This window comes from Puma concolor, chromosome B1 (genome assembly GCF_028749965.1).
Source record: "Puma concolor isolate L17-30 chromosome B1, mPumCon1.1.hap2, whole genome shotgun sequence".
NCBI lineage: Eukaryota > Metazoa > Chordata > Mammalia > Carnivora > Felidae > Puma > Puma concolor.
In genome coordinates, this window is record NC_141670.1 from 122,824,368 (window position 1) to 122,843,711 (window position 19,344).

The 19,344-nt window shown below is 35.9% G+C and overlaps 1 protein-coding gene across 2 annotated transcripts in view; it reads left to right on the forward strand.

Annotated features, from left to right (window-relative positions):
- EMCN (endomucin) overlaps positions 1–19,344 on the forward strand; it is a 103,100-nt gene that overhangs the window by 39,131 nt on the left and 44,625 nt on the right. For both annotated transcript variants that reach the window (XM_086704511.1, XM_086704510.1), the window contains exons 3-4: positions 4,825–4,902; positions 15,884–15,994. In XM_086704511.1, coding sequence (XP_086560637.1) covers positions 4,825–4,902; positions 15,884–15,994 — 189 coding nt within the window. The remainder of the gene's footprint in view (positions 1–4,824; positions 4,903–15,883; positions 15,995–19,344) is intronic.

Genomic DNA, 19,344 nt, shown 5'->3' on the forward strand with positions numbered 1-19,344 from the left:
AACTCACACCTTCCCAGTGAGAGGATTCCTAGCCCATTCCTCAGTGACCTGTGGTGGTTAACAATGTCCAAATAACACAACGACTATGTTAAAAGGCCATGAAAGGTCAGAGGTGAAGGGTTCAGTGAAGGAATTCAGGCAGAATTGTCATTTGTGACCCCAGAAATGCATCTTTCCTTTCAGGCTGGGAAGGGAAACTCTATACCTACTCATATACTTAGGAGACTATCCTAATAACTTCATCACTGGAGGATCCTGTAGGGGACCCTGAAGCCCCTTGTCTGAAACAATCACTTGGTAAAGCACTTGAAATCAGATACACACACACATACACACACATACATATCTTTCTCTATTTCTCTTCTTTGGACACTTTGATTGCTGTATATTACTCAGTTAACAAAAACTAAACTTTAATCTGTGTTCTTCAAAAGTTCTCCCACATGACCTTTAAATTATTCACATTCAATTGTACAAATTGTAATAGGCCAGTGAAGCTTTTCTTTTTATTACTTTTTATTATAAAAATGTTTAGATGTACCACAAATGAAGAATACTATAATTAATACCCATTTACCCATCTACCAGAATCAATAATTATCAAGATTTTATCATATTTGCTTCATTTTTTTCTTTCTCCTCCCTCCCTCCCTTGTTCCCTTCTATCTTCCTTTCTTTCCTTCCTTTTCCTTTTTTTCTTTCTTCCTGTTTATTTGTTTTTTGCTATTATCTAGTGTTTTTAAGGAAATTCAGACTTTTTGCCATTTTCTTCACACACTAAATGTCCATCTCAAAAAATATGGATGTTTTATTGTGAAACTACAATATCACTACCAAATCCACCAGATTAATAATGCTAATGCCTCAGTTGAATCTAATGTCTCTTTAGAGGGGTTATAAGGGTTAAAATCTAGTAAGCGTGGATATGGCAGTGGGAGAGAGATTAAGGGAAGGAATGAAGTCCATCGTGGAGTCTCTCCAGAAATCAGCTGAGAAGGTGCTGGCGCAGAAGAGAAAAAGAAAGAAAGGCAGGCTAGGATGTCTATAATCTACTCTCTAATTTGGTATAAGAAGCAGAAAGTCCAGCATGGTAGTAGGGACCAGTGGAGACATCGGTCAGAGGATGGTCCATTGTGCTTATAGGAAAATGAGGGAACATGGACAAGGAAGACAGATAAAGGAGCTCCTGTTTGTCTGGCTTATTTGATCACCACTTTTGTATTAAAAACATGGGTGGGTTGGGCTGTGTGCCAATATACATATTTGGATGGAGATATATATATATATACACACATATATATGTATACACACACACACACACACACACACACACACACACAGACTGGATATTGCCCATGCTGTTAAAGGTAATGTAATTAATACAAAGATAATGTAAAAGTTGCTTCAAATTCTCATATTCTAAGTAGTGTATCAGTATACGTGGCTTCCTGACTTCAGGCTTGGGAGGAGTTTAAATCTGGGGGAGTTTTATACATTGTTTCATCCTCCACAACAACCATAATAATATTGGAAAAGTGTATCTATGATAAAATGATTCTAGTCTACTTTCCTCATGGGCACCATGGGCATTTTAGACACGATAAAAGTATTTACCAAAAAAAAAAAAAAAAAAAAAGCAACATAGAGAAGCTTCTTTTTTTTTTTTTTCCTTTTAAGGCCTCCCAAGTCAGATTTTCTTGCTTAAAGGTCAAAAGGTACCTGATTTAATAGTGCTTATATCTATCTAAAGCACGTAAATTTTCTTTCCCTTGACCATGGCAGAAATTTTACCATTAGAGAAGTGGAATATGTGCTAGTGAGATAGGCACTCTTGCAACGACATGGCCACAGTGGCAGAGGTGACTAATGGAGCTTTGCTTGGAGGAGGGCTTGCTTTCAGAGGCTTCCTGAGTTAGAAGGATGGGACATGATCTCTTCCTAGATATGTACCAAGTGCACTGCCCATTTTGCTCGAAGGCCAAGTGGCCAGAGTTAGAATCAACATTTGGCAGACATTGAATGCCATCATCATAAAATCAACTTCTAAGGTACAAAAATAAACCTGAAATTTTATTCTTAAAACATAACTTATTCAGCTTGATTTTTTTTTTAATTTTTTTTAACGTTTATTTATTTTTGAGACAGAGAGAGACAGAGCATGAACGGGAGAGGGTCAGAGAGAGGGAGACACAGAGTCTGAAACAGGCTCCGGGCTCTGAGCTGTCAGCACAGAGCCCGACGCGGGGCTCGAACTCACGGACCATGAGATCATGACCTGAGCCGAAGTCGGCCGCTTAACCGACCGAGCCACCCAGGCGCCCCTCAGCTTGATTTTTAAAGCACTTAAGAGTCAAACATTCTTTAATTAGCTGAATTAATTTGTCAGCACTAATATTTCACATTTCTGATACTCAATAGATGTTCAGTTCCAACTGAGGTCAGTAGAGGGGCCAGGTAATTTTGGCCATCTCTTCCGTATAGCGTGCCAGTTATGGTGACGTTTATGATGGACGTCCTCTCTGGAACCTGACTACCGTAAAACTGGAAAGAACAGACTGTATGAAAGACAGTCTTCTAAGCTTTCTTATAATATTGGGGGCAAAAAAAGGTTTGGGTACCACGTTTTTCTCCATATCTTCCTTCTGTTCTCCATTGTCTTTACATTCCTTATTGAGTTTGAAGTGGAAATGACTTACCTGGGATATCTTTGTACAAATTTTTTTGTTGTTTCCTTGTCATGGAATTTTGTGGTGGCCAAACTGACATTTGCTTTTAGTTTATACTCACGAGATATAAAATGCTTATAAATTAGACATTTTCTTTAAACCCTGATGATTTTTACAATAATAAGGATGCATTTATACTTCAGAATTTCAACATATTTAACACATAAGAAGAATTTTATTGTAAGTTATATGTAGATTGCTTATCCATATTTGAAAGTGAATATTCATACATTAACAATAAAGCTAAAATAAATTGTGCTCTGTTTTGCTATAGATAGAGTTATATTGATTAGTTACAATGATCATGGGCATGATCACAAGATCACTGTTCACACACAAGCTCAGGAACACCAGAAATGGATAGCCATTTACCTCTTGCTTTTCCAAAGACCAAGGCTGAAACTGAAGCCAAACAGATTTGGGCTGAATGTGTGGGCCAAAGCTCAAATTTGTTACACATCTTCCCTCTATCAAACATGAAGTCAGGATAGGTATTAAAAAAGGGGGGGGGCAAGGTCCTCAGAAACCCAAGAATTATGCACAGTTGATACTTTTTCTGTTTATATTCATGATTATTGTTATATGTGTCCTAATTATTTCCTGTAATCTTCCCCATTCTTGAATTTCCAAGCGATATATGAGACATATACCAGTGAAACACAGGAAACAAGGTGACTGTAAAAATTCAAGTCAGCCTCTTATTAGTACCAAGATTCCAAGACTGGTAGTGATGAAGTGAAAACCAAGGCGCCACACCTGGCTGGAAGGGACACTTCATTTGTATCATTACATCTTTACTTTAAGATGGCATTGTGTGAGTGGGCAATGCAAAATCCCAAACCTAGCTTTTAGGAATAACGTTTCCTTTGTTGGTTTCTTCTTTTAAAATATAACCACATATTGGGTGTAGAAGACTTTGAGAAACTCTTAAGTGCTTCACCAATCTCCATGTTATAATTCACAGAATCCACCTGTTACAGCCACTTTCCATTTCTATAATAACCAAGGTCCTCTAATAAGTGGTGAGGACAGAGGGGCAGAAGACAAATCCTTCACCCCCTGCTTGGAGGCGTGTGTCCACAGTGTTCCTCCAAAGGTCTTAACTTCCTTGTCATTCCTTAGTATTTTCCGATATACAGCTCCAGCCAACTTAACCTTGACAACTCTCTTCTGGATGGGTTTTAAAGTGTTAAACTGTCCAGAGCCAAATTTTTCCTCCCCTCCCCCACCAAAACAGTGCGCATTCTGGGATTTTATATATGCCACATAGTAAAAATGGAACATTATGTCCTAATCACAAAAGGGTATCCTAATGTGTTTTAAGAAGGGAATGTTGACAATTACAGGTGTCAAACTGTTAAGTCGTATTCACTACTTAAAGAGGATCTTCGTCTTTTTGTTGGTCCCCATGTCCTGTATGAGTAGCACCTTATCTGAAACATTTACTACTTGCCTACCATATGCCAGGAATTAACCTTGATACTACTCAGATTAAAGAGATGACTAAGAGTTAACTACTGCCTTCAAGAATCTAGAAATGGGTCTTGCACCCATTTGACTGGGAACTCAATGAATGTTTCATAAATGGACAAATTAATTACAATAGTTTGCAAACTCCTTTATGATTTATGTAATTTGGGAAGTTCCAATGTCATAACTAAATCAGCAAAATGAAATGTAATTCTGGGTGGGATGTGAAAGTTCTATTGACTAGGTTATTTTTCTCTTTAGGAAAAACAAAATAATTTTAAAATATTTGTTTTTAATATATATATTTAAAGATACCCAAGTAACTATCTGCAGTGAAAATTTGCTTTAGGGGCCTATCACAGAAAAAATGTGTGTGTGTGTGTGTGTGTGTGTGTGTGTGTGTGTGTGTGTGTGCTTTCACTGGGTCATCCCAAGTTTTCAGTACTTATATTCCTTATTTCAGACAAAAGGAGATAGAAAGTAGAAAATTAAAGTTAGGCAAAGGCTGACCCAGTACCTCTGCAGAGGGATTGTAGTTCACCTCCAGATTTGACTGACTTTTATTTGTTCCTTGGCAGGTGAGATGAAATTGTGATTAATAATAATGTCATCTATCTTATCAAACTAGGAACAGCAAATAAGGAATCCTTAAATTCATCTTTGCTGCCCACACTTTCTTCATTAACTTCAACAATTAAAGATGAAGGTAAGTAGTCATCATTTTCAATCACTTTTCTTCCATTAGTATAATTCATATACCATAATAGTCACTCTTTTGAAGTGTACAATTCAATGGTTTTTAGGATACTCACAAGATTCTGCAACCATCACCAGTATCAAATTCTGGAACATTTTTTATCACCCCATAAAGAAACCCTATATCTCTTACCAATCACTTCCCACTTCCCCCTACTCCCACCCTCCCCAGCAACCACTAAACTACTGTCTGTCTCTTTGCATATTTTAGAAATTTCATATAAATGGAGTCGTATTGTATACGATCTTCCGTGTCTGACTTTCTTCCGTGTCTGACTTTCACTTAGCATAATGTTCGTAGGTTCATCCATGCTATAGCATTTATCTGTAGTTCATTCTTTTTTGTGAGTGAATAATATTTTATGGTATGGATATACCACATTTTATTTATTAGTTAATGGACATTTCAGTTGCTTCTACTTTTTGGCTATTATAAATAATGCTGCTATGAATATTCTTATACAAGTTTTTATGACCATATCTTTTCATTTCTCTTGGGGGTATGTATCTTAAAGTGAAATTACCAAGTCACATGGTAACTCTACGTTTTAACTTTTTGAGGAACTGATTTCCCGAGGAGCTCTACAATATGACAGTACCACCAGAAATGTATGAAGGCACCAATTCTCCACTTTCTAATCAATACTCGTTGTCGGTCTTTCTCATCATAGCTATTCTAGTGCATGTCATTGTGGTTTTGATTTACATTTCACTAATGACTAGTGACCTTTTTATCTACTTGCCAACCATTTGTATATCTTCTTTGGGAAAATGTCTATTTAGTTCTTCCTTATTTTTTAAAAATTGGGTTATTTTTTATTGTTGAGTTGTAAGCATTTTTTAATATATTTTAAAGACCAGAGCCTTATTGGGTAGATAGTTTACACATATTTTCTCCTACTCTGCAGGTTGTCTTTTCATTTTCTTGATGTAACTTTTGAAGCACTATAATCTTTAATTTTAAGGAAGGAAAATTTACCTATATTTTTTTCTGTCATGTAGGGAAGGTAAATCTGTACCTCTACCCATTTTAGGTTTTCAGCTGGGACTCTTTAACAAGAAGACAGATTAACAAGATAAAAAACAAGATAAAAAATAAATGTGGACAGCACACATCACATGAGAGGCCTCAAACAAAGAGTAACTCAAAGCAGTTGCTTAGAATTTTGGCTTATATAGCATCTTTAACAAAGAACAACAAGTTCGCAGCTAAATGATTGTACCAAAGAAAGTAGTTTAGGCTTCCAAGGGTGGAAAACTAAGGGAGGGTAAATATATAGAAGGAAATTGATGGACTTTTTTTGAGACTTTTTTTTTGAGAGAGAGAGAGAGAGAGAGAGAGAGAGAGAGAGAGGGAAAGAGAGAGAGAAAGTGTACACCATGCAAGCATGCTCAATTTGCAGGGGTCGGGGTGGAGAAGGAAAGGGAAAGAGCAAGCACCATGCCTAGAACAGCCAGCAACACAGGGCTCTATCTCTCCACCCTGAGATCATGACCTGAGCCAAAATCAAGAGTGACACTTAAGCAACTGAGCCACCCAGACACCCCAGTAAGGTTTATTTGCAGATTCCCTTAGTGCCTTTTCTGGGCTGATAAAAGTCTGTCTCCAGTAAAAGGAAAATATGTATCCTGCCCTTAGCAGAAAAGCTTTTTCTGCATTGGCTGCCTCTTAATTGGCTGCAGTTTAAAATAATTTTTATGCCAAAGAGGCATATTTCAAGGTGACATATTCTGGTTTCCTTCCACCAGTGAGGTCAAATCTAAGAAACCATTGCTCAACTCAAGGTCACAAAGATTTATACCAATCGTCTCTTCTAAGAATTTTGTAATGTTAGCTTTTCCATTTAAGTCTTTAATTTTGTATATGGTGTGAGGTAGGTGTCCAGCTTCATTCTTTTGCACACAATTAACCAGTTGTCCTAACACCTTTTGTTGAAAGGACTATTCTTTCCCTATTTGAATTGTCTTGGCACTCTCAATGAAAATCAGTTGGCCATAAATGTATGAGGTTTCTTTCTGGACTCAAATCTGTATCTGTTTCTATGCCAGAATCATACACTTTTGATTCCCATTTGCATTAAGTTTTGAAATCAGAAAATGTGAGTCCTCCAACTTTTTCCTTCTTTTTCAGCGTTATTTTCACTATTCTGATTCACTCGAGTTTTCATATGAAACTTAGGATTAACTAGTCAATTTCTGCAAAATGTCAGCTGGGATTGTGATGGGGTGGCATCAAATCTTCAGATCAAGTTGCGAAGTATTGCCATTTTAACAATCTTAAATCTTATAATCTACAAATATAGGACAACTTTCTGTTTATTTTAGGCTGTCTTTAATTTTTTTATGATGTTTGTAGTTTTCAACATAGAAGCCTTGCATTTCTTTTGTCAAATTTATTCTTAATATTTTATTCATTTTCATGCTATTGTAAATGGAATCATTTGCTTAATTTTGTTTTTGGATTGTTCATTACTACTGTATAGAAATACAATGTATTTTCATATACTGATATTGTATCTTGCCATCTTGCTTAATCCATTTTTTGGTCCTAAATTGTGCATGTGTGTATTCCTTTGGATTTTCTATACACAAGATTTTACAAATATAGTTTTACTTCTCCTTTTTCAATCTAGATGCTTTTTATTTTTTAATTTTTAGATGCTTTTTATTTTATTTTCTTATCAATTTGCCCTGGCTAGAACCTCCAATACAACACTGAATAGAAGTAGTGAGAGGAAACGTTCTCGTTTTGCTCCTAATTATAGGGAATGCTTTCACCATTAAGTATGATGTTATAGTGCATTTTTCATATATGCCCCTTATCAGGATGAGGAAGCCCACTTCTAGTACGAGTTTGTTGAATGTTTTTATCGTGCAAAGGTGTTTGATTTTGCCATATGCCTTTTCTTGGCATATTGAGATTATTGTGTGATTTTTATCTCTTATTTTCTTAAGATGCCATATGACATTGATTTCTACATGTTGAACCAACCTTGCATTTCTTAGATAAATTCCAGTTCACCATGGCATAAAATCCTTTCTATATATTGCTGGATTTTATTTTTATCATTTTGTTAAGAATTTCTGTGTCTAGGGGGTGTCTGGGTAGCTCTGTGGGTTAAGCACCTGACTCTTGATTTCAGCTCAGATCATGATCTCACTGTGTATGGGTTTGAGCACTGTCAGTGTGGAGCGTGGTTGGGATCCTCTCTCTCTCTCTCTCTCTCTCTCTCTCTGCCCCTCCCTAGCTCACACTCTCACTCTCTCTCAAAAATAAATAAATAAACTAAAAAAAAAAAAGAATTTTTGGGTCTATATTCATAAGAAAGAAAAGTTTGTGATGTCTCTGCATAATTTTGCATCAAGTTAACACTAGCCTCATAAGATGAATTAAGAAGTGCTCCTTCCTCTACTAACTTTTGGAAGAGTTTATGAGGAATTGATGGTAATTATTGTTTAAACATGTGGTAGAATTGACCAGTGAAGCCATCTAGTCCTGGGTTTTTCTTTGTGAAAGTTTTTTGATTACTAACTCAGTCTCTTTTTTCATTACAGGTTTATTCAGATTTTCTTTTCTTAACTCAGTTTTTGTCATAGTTGGTTATTTCCTGGGAAATCAGATTTTTCCCATTTCACTTAGTTTATATAATTTGTTAGCATACAATTGCTTATTGCATTGCCTTATAACTCTTCTTATTTCTGTAAGGATAAGAGCAATATGTTCACTTTCATTCATGATTTAGTAATTTGAGTCCTCTCTCTTTTCTCTTTGTCAGTCTAAGGCTTTGTCAACTCTGTCAGTCTTCCCAAAGAACCAACTTCTTATTTTATTAATTTCTCTATTTCTTTCCTATTATCTATTTTATTTCTCTTCTCTCTAATCCTTATTATTTCTTTCCTTTTATTGGCTTTGGGGTTAGTTCAATCCTCTTTTACCAAATTTTTAAGTTGGTAGAATGGAATATTAATATGAGATCTTTCTTCCTTTATAAAATAGATGTTTACATCCATAAGATTCCCTCAGTGCTACTTTCACTACATCCCATAAATTTTGGTAGGTTGCATCTCCATGTTTGTTTATCTCAAAGTATTTTCTAATATCCTTTGTTATTTATTCCTTGGCCCATTGGTTATTTAGTTTATTCTTAAGTTTCTACATGTTTATAAATTTCTTCCTATTACATTTAAAAGAAATTTTTCCTCTTCGGTTTTGTTTTGTTTTGTTTTGTTTTGTTTTGTTTTGTTTTGGAGAGAGAGAGAGAAAGAGGGAGAGAGAGTATGCATGAGTGGTGGAGGGGCAGAGGATAAAAAAGAGAGAATCTTAAGCAGGCTCCACACACAGTAAGGAGCCTGGCCCAGGGCTCAATTTCATGACCTTGAGATCATGACCTGAGTCAAAATCAAGAGTCAGACGCTTAACCAACTGAGCCACTTGGGCTCCCCAAATTCTTTTTTTTTTCTTTAAAAAGTAAATTTTTTAGTAATCTCTACACCCAACATGGGGATCGAATTCATGACCCTGAAACCAAGAGTTGCATGCTCTACCGACTGAGCCAGGCAGGTGTCCCCCTCTTCAGTGTGTATAATACCTATCAGAAATTACTTCCCTTAAGCATTCAATTTTAAAATTTAATTTAATGTAATTTTAAAAATGAAGCATATGTAAACTATCCTAAAGTATATTATAGATATCCTTGTCTCTATTAGGCAGAGGATAACAAGCATAACTTGAAAATGCTTTGCAATTTGTTTTCAAAGTACCATTTTTATAGTTGGTAGTGCATTTGGCTCTTGTTTTTAAGAAATGTATTATCATTTTTTAGTTTATTTTTAAATTATTATTTAATTTTTATTATTTGAAGATGGAAAACTTGGGTTTCCGAGATATTAAATGACTTAACAAAAGAAGCACAAAATTATAGTAACAATTTGCAATTTGAAACCTGATACTTTAGTTTCAAGTTTTTCTTTCCATTTAATTCAAAATTCATAATCAATTATTTCTTAATGAATTGGTATTATTATTTTAATCTCAGTTATGATACTTGGCTTTTAAACAGTAAGTGCCTCAGGTATTAGTAAGGTTTATGTGGTTTTTTTGTTTTGTTTTGTTTTGTTTTTTTCTCTCTGCACATAGTCACCAAATTCTATAACTTTAACTTTTCTCTTAAGGTTTTGGTAAATGTTCTTGTTCTTTCCCTGCTTTCAGACTATCCTTTTGATGATATTGCCAGCCTGCTATGGATGTTTATTTCCTTTAAGTGGCAAACACACATATACACATGCACACACACCTATATAAACACACACAGCAAAATTGTTAGAATTGTGTTAAAAAAAAAAAAAAAAGGAAATACATCCAGGTGAAAGGCCATGTTCTTGCATAGAGTGTAGGTTCATGACCACCTGAATTTCACAATAACGGTGGATCTTGTTATTCCTGCCTACTCTGAAATTCCTCATCTTGCTTTTAGTGTGGCTAGGCAAGGTTACCATTTTACGACCCTCATTATTAAGTAAGACAATTGTTAATTAAGGCTTTTTTTTTCATTGGCAGAGATATTTCCATGTAAAATTTTATGAGGAAGCCCAACATGCCAATATACTGAATAGTAGTTGAACTGCTTGTTTGAAGCAATGTGGTGGTGGTATATGTGGGCAGGAGGGATTTCTACCCATTTTTCTCTCTTACTGCTAATGGGAGTCTGTGAGGCTTCCGCACTGAGCCCTTAGGGCTTCAGCAGTACGGTCAAAAAAATTACTGCAACAAGGCATTATTATGTTATTTAAATGCCATTCACAGTAAAATTAAAAAAAAATCTATATGCATTCTAAAACCAGAAAGCAAACAAAGCAACTCTTTTTCTCCCACCATTTGACACGGAGTCATGCCATTGGTAATTGTTGTGGGCTATAGTTTTCAAAAGGGCAGCTCAAATATCCCGAAAGCTTTTAAGAGTCCCATAAACACTGTTGCCAATTATTCACTTATGTGTAAAATCAATAGATCTGAGAAATGAAGGAGACGCCTCTACCAATATTTGGTCTGGCTCCAGGCAACACTATTAAAATAGACTTTTTTTAAGTGGAAAGTCAATATCTACTTATTAATGAAGTCTCTAAGGAAGAGCAGGGGCTCAAAAAGAATCCCAAATGACTGGATCCCTCCGAGGTCACGAAACCACTGCAAACCACGTGATTTCTGGGGTATATAAGCAAAGAGCCACTGTCAATACACGTAAAACTTTGTACCTGGCCTGGGATCAGCCCCAAATTCCCATATGAACTTCACTTGATAACTGAGTTAGAAAATGAATAGATCTGAAGACGTCTAAACATTCTCTTAGCCAAGGCCTGAGTGTCAGAGAGCTCTCGGTAGTACACTCTGGTCCACTTTCCCTGGGGTTGTACCCAGGTCCCGGTTGGTCTAGCAAGAGGGAAAGTATTGGTAAACGCGCACTTTCAAGGGGCCCTTCACACATACCCTTACCCACAGAACAGGAAACACAAAATTCACATAAAAATAAAATTCTCTCCTCGTCTTGTCTCCCATTGAAAGCTCTAGTCCTACTTTGCCTACACATTCCTCTACCATCACCATTTTGTTCTCTTCAGAATCTTTGGAATTCCCTTGTAGCCTGGTTCCATCCTGAAGCACTGAAGGAGATACAGTCCTGCGTTCTCTTTGAATTGCTCAGGTGTTTGGCCTACACCCCTTCACGTTTTTTTTCTCATGACATCTAAATTTATTTACATTCTGAGGTATTCCTTTTCATTCCAAAGAAAGTATCAGAAGATCTGAGCAAACTCTTAAGAAACCTTTTCTTCAGTCTTTGACACTGCTTTGATGCATCTCCATAGGACTATTGGTATAAATATTTAGGCCTTTCACAGTCTTTACATGAATGGCTCTTTCATATTACCCCTAGAAGTCACGTAAATTAATCAAGACATTACTTTGATTAAGTTTATCCAAGACTACCCATGTTGCCATGGTTACAGAATTTCTATGGAGTGCTAGTCCATAGCACATCCCTGGAAATGGAGATCCTTGGGCAATTGCTTTAGAAAAGACTACCCTCCTAGGGTTTTGCAATGCACAGTAACATTTCTTTTAATCTTAGTAATCCTATCAAAAAGACATCCATTTGGCTTTTTTACAATCTAGGCAGCTCCAGTTAATTTGACTACAAATGTTTTTTCTTAAACATAAAACCAAATTAACATACCACGGTACTAATATATTTAGCATATGTTTTAATAAATGCTAACTTTGTCAAAAAGCCCCTTATCTTATATTCTATTTCTGAAGACAAAGCGACCACACAAGAAGCTTTTGCTATGTGCATTAGAAAAAACAATACTGTAATTCAAATAGATAATTCCAAAGGAATAACGCTGCTTAATCCCATGCCTTGCACAATTTAACTCCATAAACTCTCTCTTTCAAGTCGGTCTGTTGTAAACACACCCTAAATTCCTAATATAATTAATACTCGTATTTGTTGCCTTCTTCCCAAAAGTTAATCTCACAAAATATACAAAACGAATCTCACATTAATATTTCAAGGTAATTATAAAATAACCCCAATCCTTCACATTGATTCTGCTCATTTCTAGCCAATGGTTTTCACTTAATGGTATGGTTGCAGTGAAGGTGTCTTCCCTACTCTTACACTATGGTATTGATGCAACTTTCTCAAGCTTCTAGTGTGTCAGACTCTTCTTATTCCAAGTCAAATACAGTTGTAAAATTCTTATAGTTTGTCTTTCATTCATCCTACCTATACCAAAGTTTTAAGACTTAAAAGGGCATGAATTTCAAAACAAGTCCTAAGAGTAAAGTCAATACTATTTTGATATCACAATTTAAATTAGTATTACTCAAAGGGAATGCAAACTGGTGCAGCCACTCTGGAAAACAGTATGGAGGTTCCTCAGAAAACTAAGAATAGAACTACCCTATGACCCAGCAATTGCACTACTAGGCATTTATCCACAGGACACAGGTGTGCTGTTTCAAAGGGACACATGCACCCCCAAGTTTATAGCAGCACTATCAACAATAACCAAAGTATGGAAAGAGCCCAAATGTCCATCGATGGATGAATGGATAAAGAAGATGTGGTGTGTGTATATATATATATATATATATATATATATATACACACACACACACACACACAATGGAGTATTACTTGGCAATCAAAAAGAATGAAATCTTGCCATTTGCAACTACGTGGATGGAACTGGAGGGTATTATGCTAAGTGAAATTAGTCAGTCAGAGAAAGACCAAAATCATATGACTTCACTCATATGAGGACTTTAAGAGACAAAACAGATGAACATAAGGGAAGGGAAACAAAAATAATATAAAAATAGGGAGGAGGACAAAACAGAAGAGACTCATAAATATGGAGAACAAACTGAGGGTTACTGGAGGGGTTGTGGGAGGGGGGATGGGGTAAATGGGTAAGGGGCACTAAGGAATCTACTCCTGAAATCATTGTTGCACTATATGCTAACTAATTTGGATGTAAATTTTAAAAAATAAAAAATAAAATTAAAAAAATTAGTATTACTCAAGCTAAATAAGGTTTGTCAAACCGAATACATATAATATCACCTAGGTTTACAGTACAATTTGCACCTGTAGATCAAAGATACATAGTGTTATCTGGGGGAAATGACCAGACAGAAAAACTAGAGGACAGCAAGCCATATGGGTTAAAAGAACAGCCTTAAGATTAGTTTCATTTTTCTGAGATGGCAATCACTTTCTGGCAGGAGTCCAGAATCTACTATGTGAGAACTCCAAGTGCAATTGGGAAAATTTTCCGAACAAGATGTTAATACACGACTGTGATTCTCATATCTTTTTTTTTTTAATTTATTTTTAATTTTTTTTATTTCTTTTAAAGATTTATTTTTTTAATTTATTTTTTTCAGTATATGAAGTTTATTGTCAAATTGGTTTCCATACAACACCCAGTGCTCATCCCAAAAGGTGCCCTCCTCAATACCCATCACCCACCCTCCCCTCCCTCCCACCCCCCATCAACCCTCAGTTTGTTCTCAGTTTTTAAGAGTCTCATATCTTAATAAATGTAGGTCACCCATTTTCTTCTCTCTTGAGACTAGAATTTGAAACATCTCAGTATACTAGGAAAATTTCAAAATTTATGGCTGTGGCATTTGCAGCATTTGTCTCTGCATCTTTCCTTCTATTTGTTTTAGGTCCACCATGTATGTTTAAAAACATTGGTTACCTTTAAAGCATTCAAGATTCCTTCCATGGCCTACATGACACTGTGTAATTGACAACCTGTCCTGTGTTAAGTATGGGCTCTCATTCTACCCTCATTTGTGATGTATATTCCACATCAATAATAGGCAATTCTCAAAGCAATCTCTTTGGCATTGTATCCCCAGATATTCCATTATTCTCCTTTTTTCTTTGTATTTTGCTAATCGGCCAGCCTCCCATATCTTTCTTAAATATATATTCTCTTTACCATGTCCAAGACTTTTGAGTCTGTCTTATGCTAGGGAATTCTTTAGGCCATCAGGATAGCTGTTTCATGGTTTTCTATTTTTAACTCGGAAGAAGAATTCTTCACCAAATATTTCTAAAGAGGAAATCCTGTTCCAATGCTTTTCAAGAATATGTTCTTGGAGTTCCAGCGAGGAGCAAAATCTTCACCCCACATATTCCTTCTTCATTCTCGAGTGTGGAGTTCCTGTATTCAGGGTGATCTTTTGTACTTCCATGCTATCACAAACATCAATTTCTGCTACAAGCTATCTCTTTACTTTCTCAAATATTTATCTGTCAGTTTAATACTTTAAGATTCCTCTGAAGTTTTGCCCATTTCAAATCTTTCTTTACCATATGCAGTGTTAATGCTATGGCCTATATTTGAATTTATATTTATATTTTGCTGGCATACCAATTCCTGAAGCCTTTTTGTGTGAAAACATATTTGCCCAATGTCTATGAGGGCTTCTTGCAAACTATCAATTTCTCCAGCATGAATCTCTCCACTGCATTAAAAATTTGCATTACACTATAGATGCTTGCTGCCACAGAATGGAAGCTGATTGGCAATTGAAAACAGCAATTCAGCCTACGTTGTGAAAGAAATCTATTAAACTGATTTCTCCCACCTCCAGCTACCATCATATCTAGTTAACTCTAAGCACGCACTAATCATCATGTCTGTCGTTTCTTCACTAACCCAGTGTTCTCCACATTAGACTTTGAAAAGACTGAGGGGCATTCATCATTTTGTTTTTATAATATTTGTGTAAATATAAATTTTTTCAAGTAGTCCTATTCCAGTGTTATTTTTGTAAGTTCAGATTACCCTTCCTTTGTTGTTAATTCTCCTTCCCCTTCTGCCAAAAAAATGTAAAGTGTATTCTCTGTACTTCCTGTTATCCCTTTCCTGCTGTCTATTCCACCCACCTAAAAATTCTTTCCCAGACAGCATGGGAACTACCATCTTCAACTACTACCCCTTTCTTACCGCCCCCTTTCTAGGGTAGCTGAGTGATTAACTTTTGCATCAGAAAGGCTTGGATTCAGATCCTGCCTCTCTTCTGTTACAAGTTACATGAAAATGGGGAAGTTAACTTTTCTGAATCTCATATGTTAAAGAGTGATGATAATTATTAATTAATAGGATTACTGTTCTGTGCAGATGAGATAACCTATAGCAGACATAGAGAAGAGTCTAATATTCCTCCATTTTCTTGATGTAATTAACTGATCACCAAAAGGTACTCACCAAAATGTTGAATTTCTAAATCTTGATCAGAAGACTTTCAGTAACTAAAGTTCAAGTTGTAACTGGATTTTAATATCAATGCTAATGCGACTATTTATTGGTTATACCCCTGATGGCTGCTTATCCTTTTACATCATTAGGAAACACAACCAGGGATGTCAAGAAGAATGAGTTCACCACTGCAAATGCAACAGTGACAAATCCTCCACTTTCCAACGCTGCTTCAACATCACAGAGTTCCCAACACAAGAGTAAGTGTAAAAATTCATGCTGAAATGTTAAATTTGTATGTTGGATAGCATTAAATTCAGAACATTTTCCAGCCCACAGCTACCGAAGAACCATGCCCCCACCTGTCTTATCTGGTCTCTACCAAATTGGACAACCATTTGGCAACTTGGCTTTGTACCGTGATACTTTATCCCTCCATAACCACAAATGCGTGGGTGCCAGGAAAGATCACTTTAAAGCCAAACAGTAATCTATGATATCCCCTGACACAAAGCACAAAAAGTGACCTTGGCAACAAATTAGAAAACTTTGATGAAATGGGAAAATTCTTAGAAAGAAACAAATTGCTAAAAATGACTCAATAAATAGGTAGTCTGAGAAGATATAAAAACAATTAAAGATATTGCATTAGAAATTTTAAATGGTCCCATGAAGAAAACTTCAAGCAGGATGGCTTCAATTCTGAATTCTATATTCAAAAGAAATGATACCATTCTTCCCAAATCCTTTCAGGAAGAGGAGGAAAGAACACTACAGAAGTAATTGTTTGAGGCCAGCTTTATCCTCGTACCAAAGCTAGAAAAGAATGAAAAGAAAACAAAATCAAGTAAAGAAAACCAATATCCTTCATGAACATCGATGCAACTATCCTTAATAAAATATTAACAAACCAACTTTAGCAACATACAGAAAGGGATAGAAAACATAAATAAGTGATTTTCATCCAGGAATGTATGACTGGCTTATTACATGAAAATCAAGTAGAGCAACGCACTATATTGGTGGAGTCAGTAGATGCAGAAAAAGCATTTGACGAAATTTAGTACCCACTTTTAATTAGAAAATTCAGTAAACTAGAAATAAAGTGTAATTTCCCCCTACTGAAAAGGGTATCTATGAAAACATCATCCTTAATAGTGAAATATTTCATGGTTTCCTCTTAAGATCTTGAACACAGCAAAGAGTCCATTCTTTTCAAAATTATAACCAAGGGTCCTAGATAGGACAATAAGGTGATGACAGGTAGGTAGGTAGGTAGGTAGGTAGGTAGGTAGAATAGACAGATAGATAGATCCATTCATACAGATTTGAAAGGAAGAAATAAAACAGATTTTCATAGCATACTATATCATAATTTATGTAGAAAACCAAAAAACTCAGAAACTACTAAAGCTAATAGAGTATTTCCTATCACAAGATATAAGAGATACAAAAATAAACCATATTTCTGCATGTTAACAATGACAATTCAAAAATAAAATGAAGGGAATAGTGACATTAACAAAAGCACCAGAAAGAATAAAATATTTAGGAATATATTTAATAGTAGAAGTGTAAGATTTGCACAATGAACTATTGTTCTGCGAGATATTAAATATCTAAGTAAATGGAAAGATATTACATATTCATGGATGGAAAGACTCAATATTTTAAGTTGGCATTCCCCCCCATTGATAAATATTTGACTAATTTATTCAATTCAATTTCTATCAGAATCACAGAATCACAGCAAATCATTAGAAATTGATAAGATGATCCTAAATAATATTTGGAAATGAAAAATACCTAGAATAGCTAAAACTATTTGGTCAAGGAAGAGCAAAGTTGGAGGACTTACATAAGCTAACTTCGAACCTTACTCTAAAGCTATAGTAATCAAGACAGGTGTTTTTGAGACATTATTAATAGTAACAATATTCATAATAGTCACACTGGAAACAATCCAAATGCCCACTAACTGGTGTGATGGAATATTCCATTGGTTTTTCCATTTGAAATGGGTTTGGATTATTCTAAAACAGGATATCCATACAATGGGCTACTATTCAGCAATTTAAAGGAACAAATTACTGATGCATGTGGTAATACCATGAACCTCAAAACCATTATGCTCAGTGAAAAAAGCCTTTTAAAAAACACCACATATTGTATAATTCTATTTATATGAAACATCCAGAATAGACATTCTTATAGGGTCAGAAACCACATAAGTAGTTGCCTAAAGCTGGAGGTGGAACTGGGGATTGACTGCAGAAAGTCCCAAGGGAGTTTTTTATGTTGAAAATAGTCTAAATCTGGATTACAGTCTTGGTTGTACAGCTCTATAAATTTACTGAAAATTATTGACTTGTACACTTAAAATAAGTGAATTTGGTTGTGAATTTCTTTATAAAACTTTATCTAAAAATAAAAGGAGGGGCACCTGAGTAGCTCAGTTGGTTAAGTGCCTGACTCTTGATATCTGCTCAGGTCATGATCTCATGGTTCATGAGTTCAAGCTTTACGTCAAGGCTCTGCTTAGACAGTGAGAAGTCTGCTTGGGATTCTCTCTCTCTCTCCCTCTCTCTCTGCCCCTCTCCTGCTTTCTCTCTCTCTCTCTCTCTGTCTCTCAAAATAAACATTAAAAAATAAAATAAAATAATAAAATAAAATAAAAACAAAACAAAAGGAAAGAAAATGTTGAGCTAGTCTAATCAAATTTACTTTCTGTGTAACCTTAACTAGAAAACTCAAACAAATGAAAAAGTGATTAGCTGTGAAAACTGAAGCAGAAAGGTTTCAACAGAGTGAGTCTGAGACAACCATGACGACTCCTGTGCATACCTATGGCATAAGCAAACAGATGGTATGAATAATAAAAATTAATAGGGAAGAATGGAGAGAAGGGATGTGGGAGATGAACAGACCCCATGAGCAAGATTAAGTTGTTCGTGAGAGACAGAGAGAGTGGCAAGACCTAGAGCTCCCTTGAGCTTAGACAACTTTCTAGCTCCAGCCACATATATCGTCACTACAAGCACTTCCCAAATCCTGGCCTCCATGGTGTGAAGTAATTTGTATTTTTATTCAAAATATCCTGACTGGAAAAGCTAGTAATCTGCCATAACAGCCTTATCACACACCATCCATTATAAACAATAAAGGCATTCTTGGCATATCCATAGTCCTTAATAAGAAACAGCTATAGATGACTTACAGTCTCCAAGTCTCTTCTTGGGAGATCTCTATGGTAGAAGGAGATGGCAAGTGGGATGTGTAAGGCCCAGTACATCAGGAACAGGGGCGCCTGGGTGGCTCAGTGGGTTAAGCATCCGACTTCGGCTCAGGTCATGATCTCACCGTTCGTGGGTTCAAGCCCCGCGTTGGACTCTGTGCTGACAGCTCAGAGCCTGGAGCCTGCTTCGGATTTTGTGTCTCCCTCTCTCTCTCTCTGCCCCTCCCCTGCTCACACTCTGTCTCTCTCAAAAATAAACATTAAAAAAAAAAATAGGAACACATCAGGAACATCCATTTTCCCATTATATTGAATTTTCTTTAGCATAACATAAAGAAGGTTATATAGAAGGAGCCTAATTTCATACCATAACTG